This window comes from Mustela nigripes, chromosome X (assembly GCF_022355385.1).
Source record: "Mustela nigripes isolate SB6536 chromosome X, MUSNIG.SB6536, whole genome shotgun sequence".
Lineage (NCBI taxonomy): Eukaryota > Metazoa > Chordata > Mammalia > Carnivora > Mustelidae > Mustela > Mustela nigripes.
The window spans coordinates 16,277,935-16,291,390 of NC_081575.1; the positions used below are offsets into that span (position 1 = coordinate 16,277,935).

At 39.8% G+C, this 13,456-nt stretch overlaps 1 protein-coding gene and 1 pseudogene across 4 annotated transcripts in view; one reads left to right on the forward strand and one right to left on the reverse strand.

The window, feature by feature from the left end:
• Nucleotides 1-13,456, reverse strand: part of LOC132007317 (P2R1A-PPP2R2A-interacting phosphatase regulator 1-like) — a 68,011-nt gene that overhangs the window by 40,056 nt on the left and 14,499 nt on the right. For all 4 annotated transcript variants that reach the window (XM_059385449.1, XM_059385448.1, XM_059385446.1 and 1 more), the window contains exon 5: nt 5,751-5,813. In XM_059385449.1, the coding sequence (XP_059241432.1) occupies nt 5,751-5,813 (63 nt within the window). The remainder of the gene's footprint in view (nt 1-5,750; nt 5,814-13,456) is intronic.
• On the forward strand, nt 8,597-11,360 carry LOC132007625 (annexin A2-like; annotated as a pseudogene).

The window sequence follows — 13,456 nt, forward strand, 5'->3', positions numbered from 1 at the left end:
CGATACGTGGGGCGCCTGGGTGGCTCAGTGGGTTAAAGCCTCTGCTTTTGGCTCAGGTCATGGTCCCAGGGTCCTGGGATCGAGCCCCACATCGGGCTCTCTGTTCAGCAGGGAGCCTGCTTTCCTTCCTCTCTCTCTGCCGGCCTCTCTGCCTACTTGTGATCTCTGCCTGTCAAATAAATTAAAAAAAAATATATATATATATTTAAAAAAAATATAAGCGATATGTTATGGGTAGTCTGGAAGAGAAAAGTGGCTTGAGTTGTGTGAATTAAAATGTGATCTAGGGGATGCCTGGGTGGCTCAGTTGGTTAAGCGTCTGCCTTTGGCTCAGGTCATGATCCTAGGGTTCTGGGATCGAGCCCCACATTGGGTTCCTTGCTCAGTGGGGAGCCTGCTTCTCCCTCCGCTGGCCAGGCTCCCCCTGCTTGTGGTCTTTCTCTCTCCCTCTCTGACAAATAAATAAATAAATAAATAAATAAAATCTTAAAAAATATAAATAAAATGTGACCTAGGCCTTGAAAGTGGTTTAAAACATGGACAAACCCAGGGAGAAGGGGAAGGTATTCCAAGCAGAAGGAACCATGTGAACAAAAGCTTAGAGGGAAAGAACATGGCAGGTTTCAGGGTAGTGAGACTAGGTTGACTGAAACGGAGTGTGTTACGAAGTAATGAGAGATAAAACTGGCCAAATTTCTAGGATCTTAAGTAACTGAAGGGTTTGAGCTTAAAGAGTTTGGGCAGAATAGGATAGTTGTTAGGACCACAGGATTTGGAGCCCAATAGAACTAGGCTGAATCTCAACTCTGTAACTTATTACCTGTGCAACCCTAGGCAAGCGATGGAACTTGAGCCTCGGTCTCCTTGTCCACATGAAGATGATGAAAAGAACTGAGGATAATGACATGGGTATACCGTTCTTTTCCACAGTGCCTGGCAACCTGTGTAAGCAAGCACTCACTACAGCCTAGCTATTCTTAATCTTACTCCTATTCGATAGGTAATGGGAAGCCATTATAACTTTTTGCACAGGGGAGAAAAGGTGAAAATGATGTCTTCGAGAAATTATCTTGGTGTTGGTTGTGGAAGTTGGATTATACTGGCAGAGATAGGAAATCTCCTAGAATATTATTAGGGTAATCTGGACCCAAGGGACAGAAGGAAGTGGGAACAGAGAGGATGTTGTCAAGGAAGAATTAATAGGATTAGATGCCTAATTAGATACAGGAGAAAAATAAGGAAGAACTGAAGGTGAACCCGGAGCTTCCAGTTATTTTGATGTCATTACTGAAAATGAGGGAAATCAGGAAAGGAAGTTTAAGAAGTTAGTCTTTTAAAACAACAGAATAACAGTAAATCTTTCCAACAAAATGTAAGGTTAGTATAGTCTTTCCATTTAAGACTTATGTAGGTGTTTTCCTGTAGTGAGAAGCTCAAAGTATTTTGTAATTTACTTAATCAACAAGAGCAATCTTTCCCAAAGTAGGACAAGATTTTGCCCATTGTTCCTCCCATGGAAAGTTGGGAGCATTAGCCAACATCAGCTATTTTGATGGTTGTTAGTAAAGGTAGGCTGACTCTTTTATTGTTTATATTTTAAGGTCAAGAGCCATGTAACTGTCAAGGGCAAAGAGTACTGTATGCTAGAAACCCAGCTTAAGGAGAATTGCTACACTTGAGCGCTAAGCTTAGCTTTCAGGTTTTTAGGCTCCAAGGTAAAAATGGAAACAGTAAGTTAGCCACTAGTGCTCTCGGAAGGTGAGTATGCCTGAGAGATTTGAGTTGCCCAGTGCCGGCACAGTGCTTAACAAATGCTTGCTGGAAGAATGAAACGATTTGTAAACTAAGACCAAATTAAACATTTCTTCCTAAAAAAGACTAGGTACTTGGTAGGTTTCAAGGAAGACTGAAAAAAACGTATCACTGAAATCTAATGCCTCTGCTTTCCTAGACTGTGGAAACTAAACTGTGGTATCTGAATGGTCCCTATCAAAATCATGCCTGGCGCTCCTAGCGTCATCTGTTTCCAAAGCTTTGTTTCATAAAGTTCCCTTACATTTGTGTCGAAACCCAGTTTAATTTATCCAAACCAGGTAAGATAAAACAAAGACTGTAGTATGTGTTGCTAAAGTTTACATTTGTGAAGGTGTAAAAGCAAGAGATGCTAGAAATGCAGCGGTAAATATGGAAGTAGATGATTTGCCTGATCACTTAAGGCACTGCAGAAAAAAGTCACATTCTTACTGGGTATTGGTGATTTTATATCCTCCTGAACAAGGCAGGAAATAAGGCAAAGTTTTAGAACCATATACTGTGAACAAACTGTTGTGGGTGGAATTGTGTCCCCCTAAAATCTAGTATGCTGAAGTACTAACCCCCAGGGCCTCAGAATATGACTTCATTTGGAGATAGGGTATTTGCAGAGGTAATCAAGTTAGAGCAAGGTGATGAGGATGGGCCCTAATCCAGTACATCTTCATAAAAAAGGAGACAGACATATGTGAAAACACCATCTGAACATGAAGATGGCTATTTACAAGCCAAGGACAGAGGCCTGGAACACATAGGCGCTTCTCTCACAGCTCTAAGAAACCAATCCTGCCAACACCTCGATTTCACACTTCCAGTCTCCAGACCTGTGCTCAACTAAATTTCTGTTGTTTGAGCACCCCTGTTTGTGGTATTTTGTTGTGGCAGTCCTAGCAAACTAATACACAAACTACTTCAGCAGGGTGGTTAACTTATCTTTAGTGTTTCAGGGTAGGGAACTAAAAGCTGAGTGCTTCCAAACCTCTTGAAACATAAACTTGATTATTACTAGGAAAGGAAAATTACATAAAAAGAACAGTTCCTGAACACTTAGCAAAGTACTATGTGTTTAGAGAATTAATTTCCATGGTCACTACCTCACAATATATACATAAATCATCATGTTGTGCACCTTACACTTAGACAATGTTATATGTCAATTACATATCAATAAAGTTGGGGGGGGCAAAAATAACTTCCAACTTCATTTTCTCAAGCTCCCTAAAACCTAAAAACAGCTACCAGCCCCAGTTGAGAAGAAATTATCCACTAACTGCCTGCTAGGAAAGGGGCAACCTAAATCATACACTGACTTAAATGCTAACCCAAAACCTAATACTGACTTGCATGTGTGTTTATTTAAAAGTAAAAGAAAATGTAATCAACTCAGTTTATAGCAAATGCAGGGAACAAAAGAGCCTATTAAACACCACATGGAAGCAGAATCAGAATGTGGGGCAGTCTACAGGACAAATGGCCTCGCTTCTTCAATAAGTAAGTGGCGCAGAACAAAAAACAGGAGGGGAAAGGAATGTTTTAAGTAAAAGAGAGCTCCTGGGTGGCTCAGTGAGTTAAGCATCTGCATATAGCTCAGGTCATGATCTCAGGGTCCTGGGATTGAGCCCCACATTAGGTTCCCCACTTAGTGGGGAGTTGGTTTCTCCCTCTGGCCCTTTCCTGCCTTGTGCTCTCTCTCTCTCTCTCTCTAATAAATAAACAAAATCTTAAAAAAAAAAAAAAACCAGAGATCTGAGAGATCATGGTTGGAACATGTTTCAATCAGTAAAAAAGACATTTTAAAGAATAGTGAGAATTTTAACATGGACTGCTTATTAGACGACATTAAAGAATAACTTAATTTTGCTAGCTATAAGGATGGCATGGTGATTATGTAAGGAAAAAAGTCCTTCTCAGAGATTCATACTGAGTGTTTGTGGGTAAAAAGAGATCAGGGATTTACTTTCAGGCATCCTCTTCCCCAAAAGGTTAATAAGTTCAATAGCTAAAAAGAAATCACGGTTAAAGAATGCATATAAAGAGGGGGCGCCTGCGTGGCTCAGTCTGTTAAGTGTCTGTCTCTTGATTTCAGCTCGGGTCATGATCTCAGGGTCATGAAATTGAGCCCTATGTTGGGCTCTGCCCTGGGCATGGGGCCTCATGGGGCCTACTTGGGACTCTTGTTCTCCTTCTTCCTCTGCCCCTCACCCCTGTGTTCATGTGCTCCCTCTCTCAATCTCAAAAAAAAAAAAAAAAAAAAAAAAAGAATGCATATAAAGAAATACGCAATTTAAGATATCTATCAGACCATTAAGCTGCTAAAAATAAGTTTTGGTTTTCCATTCAATCAGTACCCAGATTGAAAGCCAATATTATTTCTGTTTTCCCATTTAATTCACATTCTACTTGTGTTTCATTTAAAATGTTTGTAACAGGGCGCCTGGGTGGCTCAGTGGGTTAAGCCGCTGCCTTCGGCTCAGGTCATGATCTCAGGGTCCTGGGATCGAGTCCCGCATCGGGCTCTCTGCTCAGCAGGGAGCCTGCTTCCCTCTCTCTCTCTCTCTCTGCCTGCCTCTCCATCTACTTGTGATTTCTCTCTGTCAAATAAATAAATAAAATCTTAAAAAAAATAAATAAAATGTTTGTAACATATATTATGTCACTATGGAGATAGATTGCTTTATAATTTACTGACCAGTTAAAATTTTCTTGGTTTCAAGCTTCATAACCAAATGGCAACATGTAACCAATTTTCAAAAATTTATCTTGATTTCAAGCTTTATAATCAAATACCAACATGCAATCAATTTTTAAGTATTGATCTCATTTAGGGGAAGCAACAAAACAAATTGCACAGATAAACCAGAGGTCATCCTACCTACTAACTTAAGGTTCTTTCATTAAGAACATCTAAAAGAGCTTCCTATTCTCAAAGACAGTTAAAGAACGTTTATCTACTAAAAAGCAAAAGGATCTTTTTACCATACTTGTTTGCTCCTGGATGACAGGCTAGAATTTAGGGAAGCCATGGTGGGAAAGGGAAAGAGGGAAAGAAAGCAGGAGCTGGAGTCCTAAGCCCCAGGCTCATGAGATACTATGGCTTTTGTGCCACTGAAGTAGGGAAAGGGTAGCTGGAAAGGAATCCAGTAATTTAGGGCTAAATCTGGCTCTGACATTCACTAACTCTAAACATTGGGTAATTTATGAAATTTCTCCTGTTGTTAATTTCTGATCTTACGTTGTGAGATAAAATGAGAGCACAGATGTAAAATACGTATTTTAGCGCTAAGTGAACAATAAGTGCTTCGTAACAGTTAAGCCCCCCTTGAACAAAAGTCTGTTTGTAGTTGGGTCAGAAAAATCCTACCACCTGTGGCAGAGTGGCGATTCGATCTTTTGAGTTCTGTGGCTAATCTTTGGATAATTAAAAGGTTTAACTGTGTATTAGGCATTTGCTTTTAAACACACACACACACACGCACGCACGCACACATACAGGCCTGCACAAAACATAAGCCAGTAAGGTACAATGTGTCCCTGAACTCAGATCACTAAGCAATTACACAAAATGGTAACATAAAGGCCATTTCATCCATCAAAAAAATTTCACCTGATGGTTTTTAGAAAAAATGATAATTATGGTCATTATGAACCTAAAAATTAATAATCTTTTTTTCTTTGTGATCTCTGAAAGAGGCCAGATCTGAGGCAGAAGAATATATCATCTTTCTGGAAACTATCAGTTTATTAAAATAGGTAATAACCCAAAGAAATACAGGACTTCTTAGTTGTTTTTATTTTAGAGGAACCGTTCCTGGAATTAGAATCATTTGTGACCTCATTTAGAATTACGGAACCATAAGTATTTTTTCCCATAGGTATTTTTTTAAGGAAAAATAGTTTTCTTTTTACTGAACAGCTATCAGTTTTGAAAGTCTTCTTACCTGTTTGATTTGATGAAGGCGACCAAAGGAAGCATGGATGGGGATGGGAGAAGGTGGTAAAAGCTGAAATTTAAAATATAAAAGTCAATACCTGAAGCTAACATAACACTGAATGTTAATCATACATCAATAGAAGAATAAATAGAAGTTGAGCTGGCTCTAATGTTTCTGATTAATTATTTCTAAACATTAATTAAGTCAATGTTGAATCACCACCTAAAATGTCTGAATGTCTAATGCACGTTAGCAACAGTATAAGTTAGGTTTAAAATTAAATATTAAAAGATCCAATTGACTCTTGACTGAAAATTATACTAGCCAAAAGTATGTGTGTGTATATATATACATATATGTAGGTATGTAGATGTATGTGTGTATGTGTGTGTATATATGTGTGTGTGTGTGTACAGAACAAAATAACTGTTAACATAAAAGGTACTGGGCAGAACATCAACAGAACATTTTGTTTATCTCTACTTTTCCCTTTCTCAAGGCACTGGATCTTAAAACCACTTCATTTTTTTCTTGCCAGATTTACCTTGCAACAAACAAACAAAGCAACCCCATCACATATCTTAGAACCTAGCTGAAGAAACCATACTTTCATAATATAAAATGACTTAAGGCGGTCACTTCCAAGTAGCTCAGTACATTTTCTCTTGCTTGTTCAGATACTTGTCATCTAGATTACTTTCTCCTGTTCCGTCTTATCGCAAAGCTTATGAGGACCCACGCAAGAGGGGAATGAAAGAATGGACAGATTTAAAGCTAAGTGTGAAAATGAGTCTTGAAAAGTACCTTTAGAATTCATTTATCCATTCTACCTGTATCCTGGTTAGTTCTTGAAATGCCAGATAATGAATCTAGCATATCTTACTTTTACATTATATCTTAAGAACACAATGAGTTGTGCATTCAGAAATATTTAATGAGGCAAACCACTGTGCTAGACCTTGAAGATCTAAAGAGAAATAAAACATTTTCCTGTCCTTGAGAAATTTAAAGTGTAGGTAGGGCAAATTAGACCATAGGTCAGTGTTAGAACTAGTTATGATTTGTGTGAAGTCAAGGAACAGAGGCTGTATCTCCATCTGGGGTTCCTGGGGAAGGCTTCACAAAGGAGGGTAGGAATTCGACAGACAGGGAAGAGGTAGCAGGTTATTTCAGGGAGTGGGAAGAGATGCTCAGGTAGAGGCATGTTTGGGGAACAGAGAGATTCAGGGTGGCTGAAATTTGGTACATGATAGGGCATGAAAGGATAGGGCAAATTTGGGGAAATTCAGCTGAAACCAGATTATGGATTTTGGATTTTAGCCTTTTGAGCCCAATAGGAAACATAAAGCATAGATCCTTCTGAGTTCTTAAAACTCAGAACTATTTTATTTTTAAAAATTTTATTTACTTATTTGACAGAGAGAGAGAGAGAGACATCAGCGAAACAGGGAACACAAGCAGGGGGAGTGGAAGAGGGAGAAATAGGCTCTGCACTGAGCAGGAACCCCCATGCAGGGCTCAATCCCAGGATCCCAGGATCATGACCTGAGCCAAAGGCAGGCACTTAATGACTGAGCCACCCGGGCGCCCCAATTCAAAAGTATTTTAAACAAGATCAAATCTGATTTAGAAAGGCAACCCTAGCAACATATACAGAACAAACTGAGGATGGAGGGAAGAGGGACTAGAAGCAGGGTCAAAGGCCAGGGAAGAGATAATGAGAGTCAGAATGAAAAAGAGCAGGATAAAGAGGAGGTAGACAGGAGAAATGATGAGAAAGTGTAAAGAGGGGTGCCTGGCTGGCTCAGTCAGTAGAGCACATGACCCTTAATCTCTGGGTTGTGAGTTCAAGCCCCATGTTGGGAGTAGAGATTACTTAAAAATAAAATCCTTAGGGGCGCCTGGGTGGCTCAGTCAGTTGAGTGTTCAACTCTTGATTTTGGCTCCGGTCATGATCTCAGGTCGTGGGATTGAGCCCTGAGGGGGGCTCCTAGCTGAGCACGGAGCCTGCTTAAGATTCTCTCTCTCCCTCTGCCCCTCCCACACTGCACTCACACATGCTCTCTCTCTAAAACATAAAAAAATAGATAAATAAAATCTTTAAAAAAATGAATGAAAGAGTGAAAAGAGCTCACGATTGGTCTGAGGTAGACTGGAAAGGCAGTAAGAAGAATGAGTTTGGGGGCGCCTGGGTGGCTCAGTGGGTTAAGCCGCTACCTTCGGCTCAGGTCATGATCTCAGGGTCCTGGGATCGAGTCCCACATCGGGCTCTCTGCTCAGCAGGGAGCCTGCTTCCCTCTCTCTCTCTCTCTGCCTGCCTCTCCATCTACTTGTGATCTCTCTCTGTCAAATAAATAAATAAAATCTTTTAAAAAAAAAAAGAAGAATGAGGTTGTGTGTGGGGAGAAGATGAGTGTTCAAAAAGGTGTGTTGGATATATTTTTATGTATTTTTTACATAAAATTAAGTATTTTTATGAACTAGCTAGTGTGAATTTTTATTAGATTTTAAATCTTTCACTAGTTACATTTTGCTTAAGACAGTATTAAAACCAGTTTGTTTTTTCTAATCATTTGCTATAAGGTGGGGGAAACAGCCAAGGTTATAGAAGTAATAATGGAAAATTCATATAAGGGTCACTGAAAATTCACTACATTTAAACTATATTAGACAATGAGCCATAATTACTTTATCATAACAAAGGGCTAACTCTTAAGTATTTCAATATTTATTGGGCTCTTATTATATTTAAGAAACTGTTTTTCTACTCAGAGGGGAAGGAGAAATTAAAAGAAAAGTAAGCCATAGTTATTACCCATAGACATCTTACAGTCCAGACATGAGAGTTAATGATGAAGGGAATGGGAGATGGGAGACAGGTAAGGCACAAGGTGGTGGTGTGAGTTGGGCCTCATAGGGCAAAGAGTTTGACAGCATAAGCAAGAGAAAAGGGAAAGTGCTAGGCATGTTCTAGGAAACATGTTTTAGGAAAGGTTGTTAGTCCTGTGTGAGTGCAATGCGAGGTGTTTCTAGAGGGACAGAAGATTCTGAGGCCAACAGGGTCTTCACCCTTGAATGCCACACTAAAAAAAAAAAAAAGCCAAACAACTGAATTGTGGCAAAATGATCTACTTTGGTAGACACAGATAAGCAGATTACACCTAACAGCATGGTCTATTTAACTTTGGAAGAGACACACATACTCATAAGCCCTGAGCCTGGTTCAGGCTCTATCCAGAGGACGGGTATGAAGAAGGAGGTCATCAGACAGCTAATGACTGCTAACTGGCCAGACATTCAGACTAGCCTGTACTAATCATGTCCCAGGGTTGACATTTCAAGAAAATTCCTAATTTGGAGCACCTGGGTGGTCCAGCTGGTTAAGAATCAAACTATTGATTTTGGCTCAGGTCACGATCTTAGGGTTGTGAGATCGGTTTCCACATCAAGCTTTGTGCTGAGTGGGGAGCCTGCTTAGGATTCTCTCTCCCTCTGCCACTGCAGCTCTCCCTGCTTGCTCTCTCTCTCTCTCTTTCAAAAAAAAAATACAGTTTAAAAAAAGAAAATTCCTAATTCAAATCAATAAGGCTACTAGTTGACCTTTATCAGAAAAGTCAGCAAACTCCTCCATAAAACTTGCATAAAAGGTTTATATTGGACATATGATTTGTTGCTCTATGGAACAGTGCTATGAACGATGTAAAAAGTTTCTCTTTCAAGCGTTGCCTTGTATGAAATATGATAATGGTGATAATGCATGTAATATGCTTCACACAGCACCTGGCACAGAGTACATGCTCAGTCAATGGTAACTATTGGTAACTAATGGTAACTATTACTATGGCTACCACCATTATCACCACCATCATCAAATATTTCTAGAATTCAATGTTTAACGACATATAAACAACAACTAGAATTATATATGGTAGCTTTACAAGACTTAGATATCTACTCCTTGCTAGCCAGCATTCTTTATTCTTTTTCCCATCCAATCTTTTAACTAATTTACTTTTAACAGACTCTATTTTTTAGATCAGTTTTATGTTCACAGCAAAATTGAGTGGCAGGTACAAAGATTTCTTCAACTCCCACATAAGCAGAGCCTCTCCCACTATTAAAAGCTGAACAAAAGTGGTAAATTATTATGATAGATGAACCTACATTGATACATCATTACTACCCAAAGTTCATAGTTTACACTGGAGTTCACTCTTCATGTTATACATTCTTTAGGTCTGGACATATGTATAATGACCCATATCCATCATTACAGTATCATACTGAATAGTGCCACTGCCCTAAGAACCCTCTGAGTCCCACCTATTCATCCTGATCTTTTTTCCCAATGGAAACTGACTTACTTTTTTCTCATTATAAAGCAATACACGCCCAGTATAGAACATAATGAATGGGGAAAAAAACAGCAGCACCCACCATCCAGAGATGGCCATAGTAAATATTTCAGTGTTTCCTTTTCCAGACCTGGATCCTCCCACACATTCTATCCTGCAGTTTGGGTATTTTTTTTTCCTTTATATTTTAATACATTCTGGCTCTGCATCTTGGGATGCTAGCAGCTTTCAACTTATGGGCCAGCATCTTCCAAAATGTCCACTGTTCACACTCCGCTGACAGGGTGACCACTCTATACCCCCAAATACATACAGGTCAGTCAAAACATACACCAACTTTGAAATCAAGTGTAATGCTTTGAACACTGAAATGGTATCAATGCTAAAAGTGTGGATGAGGTAACTGTCATCAACATACTGACCAACCACAGTAATGAGGATAAACAGGATATTGCCTTCACCTACCAGACAAGGATCAAAAAGGAATCTGCATCAGCATTGAACTCAGCCTTGCCTAGATGCCTGGCCACATGGAGAAGGTGATTTGGGGCCTACTGAAAAAAACACCTGCTCAGTATGCAGCTTCCAAGCTGAAAGCCTCGCTGATGAACATGCTGAGGACTGAGGAGAGTTCCCTTACTGAGATCATCTGCTCCAGGGCCAATTAGATGCTAGAGGAAATTAACAGTTTATAAGGAAATGTACAAGACTGATCTGGAGAAGGACACTGTTTCCAACACATCTGGTGACTTCTGCAAGCTGATGGTTATCCTTGCGAAGAGCAGAAGAGCAGAGGATGGCTCTGTCTTTGATTATAAACTATTTGACCCTAGATGCCTATGATCTCTAATGCTGGAGTGAAGAGGAAAGAACTGATGTTCCCAAGGCAATCGGCATCTTGACCAAGCGAGTATGCATCACATCCAGAAAGAATCTGAAAAGTACAAGAGCTACAGCCCTTATGATCAAGGAAGAGGTCAAAGAGACCTGGAAAATGCTTTTCTGAACCTGGTCCAGTGTATTCAGAACAAGCTGTTCTATTTTGATGACTGAATGTGTGATTCCAAGAAGGGTAAGAGGGGTCATGATAAGGTCCTGATTAGAATCACGGTCACCCACAGAGAAGGAAGGGGACATGTTGAAAATTAGGTCTGAATTCAAGAGAAAGTATGGCATGTCCCTGCACTATCACATCCAGGAAGACAGTAAGGGCAACGACCAGGTGTGGCTGTGCCTGGGGGCAGAGCGGAACAAAGTGTGAGTGTCCGAGTGGTGCTTCTGTGCCTCCAGCCACCAGTTCTAGAAAATCAGCTTGCTACAAACAGCCCCTTGTGTCCATCCCTGTGAGGATGGCATCAGCATTGCCCCTCAACCCAACTTTATTTTACTTGCCTAGGCATTGCCTGGCTTTCCCCACTAGTCTCTCCTTTTAGCAAAAGAAATGACAGTTCAAGGAGTTAAAAGTGAAATCTATGATGTGAAACACTTTGCTTCCTGTGTATTGTGTTATAAGCAGATAAATAAACTGAATTTTTACTGTAGAAACAAAACAAAAATAACTTCATACATTCCACATATCGCTCCATGTTAAAATTTACCTGCAACACCATTTTTATTTTGATTTTTTTATATTTTATTATAAGTAAGCTCTACACCAAATGTGGGGCTTGAACTCATGACCCTGAGATTAAGAGTCACATGCTCTATCGACTGAGTCAGCCAGGCACCCCACCTGCAACATCATTTTTCAAGGCTGAATATTATATCATCTGAATGTACCATAGTAAGAAGCATGCATTAATTATGTGCCCAGCATATCTTATCTCACTCAATTCTCACAACCCCATGATGTAGCCATTATTATTGTCCCCATTTTATTTTATTTTTAAAAAAGATTTTATTTATTTATTTATTTGTCAGAGAGAGAGAGAGAGTGCGCACACACAGCAGGCAGAGTGGCAGGCAGAGGGAGAAGGAGAAGCAGGTTCCCTGCTGAGTAGGGAGCCCAATGCAGAACTCGATCCCAGGACCCTGGGATCATGGCCTGAACCAACTTCAGCAGCTTAACCGACTGAGCCACTCAGGCGTCCCTATTATCCCCACTTTAAAGATTAGAAAACTGGGGGCCAGAGAAATTAGGCAACTTATTCAAGTGCATAGAGCTAGTAGTTACCAGAACTGGATTCAAACACGGATAATGAAAGCTCATTCACTTCATCTATCCCTAACCATTCATATTGTTGCCACATTTTTTTGCTCACTCATAATACTATGATAACAACTTTTTTTTTTAAGATTTATTTATTTATTTATTTGACAGAGAGAAATCACAAGTAGTCGGAGAGGCAGGCAGAGAGAGAGAGAGAGAGAGAGAGGGAAGCAGGCTCCCTGCTGAGCAGAGAGCCCGATGTGGGACTCGATCCCAGGAACCTGAGATCATGACCTGAGCCGAAGGCAGCGGCTTAACCCACTGAGCCACCCAGGCACCCACTATGATAACAACTTTAAAGCTAATCTTTGCACATATCCTTAATGAGTTCTTTAGGAGAAATTCACAGAGATGGAATTTCTGAGTCACAGTGCTATTGATATGCATTGCCAAATCGCATTCCAGAAAGCTTATACAAATTTACTTTCTTTCCTTTTTTTTTTAAAGATTTATTCATTTATTTATTTGACAGAGAGAGAGAGAGAGAGGTCACAAGGAGGCAGAGAGGCAGGCAGAGAGAGAGGCAGAAGCAGGCTCCCCACTGAGCAGAGAGCCCAATCGATGCGGGGCTCAATCCCAGGACGCTGGGATCATGACCTGAGCCGAAGGCAGAGGTTTAACCCACTGAGCCACCCAGGTGCCCCACAAATCTACTTTCTAGCAGTGTATGAGAATATCAATTTTCTTCTACCTCTCCAACATTAGATATTATTACTAATTAAAAAAAATTGTACAGCCATTCTTAAAGCATGCTAATAAAAATAATCTATTTTCCAAAGCAAGTAGAAAATATTGTGATTTATCCACAGTTTGGGATATTTCCCCCAATGCTTCCCTTTATTAGCATTGATCACTGAGAAGCTGTTATACAGTGACATGCACCAAATCTGAAAAATATAGGTTTTCCCTGGAAAAAAAAAATCAAATACACACACACACACACACACACACTCACATCTTTCAAACACACAGAATTTTAATAAATCTAAGTCATGCTACTGATGCTCATGATGTTATCATTCAAACCCAGAAGTTCACCATATAAAATGTGAAACATTCTAATTGCAAAGACATGCTAACCTGAACTTCAATATATACATATGCTCTATAAAAAGAAATGATGGTACTTTAGCTATATCATGATGACA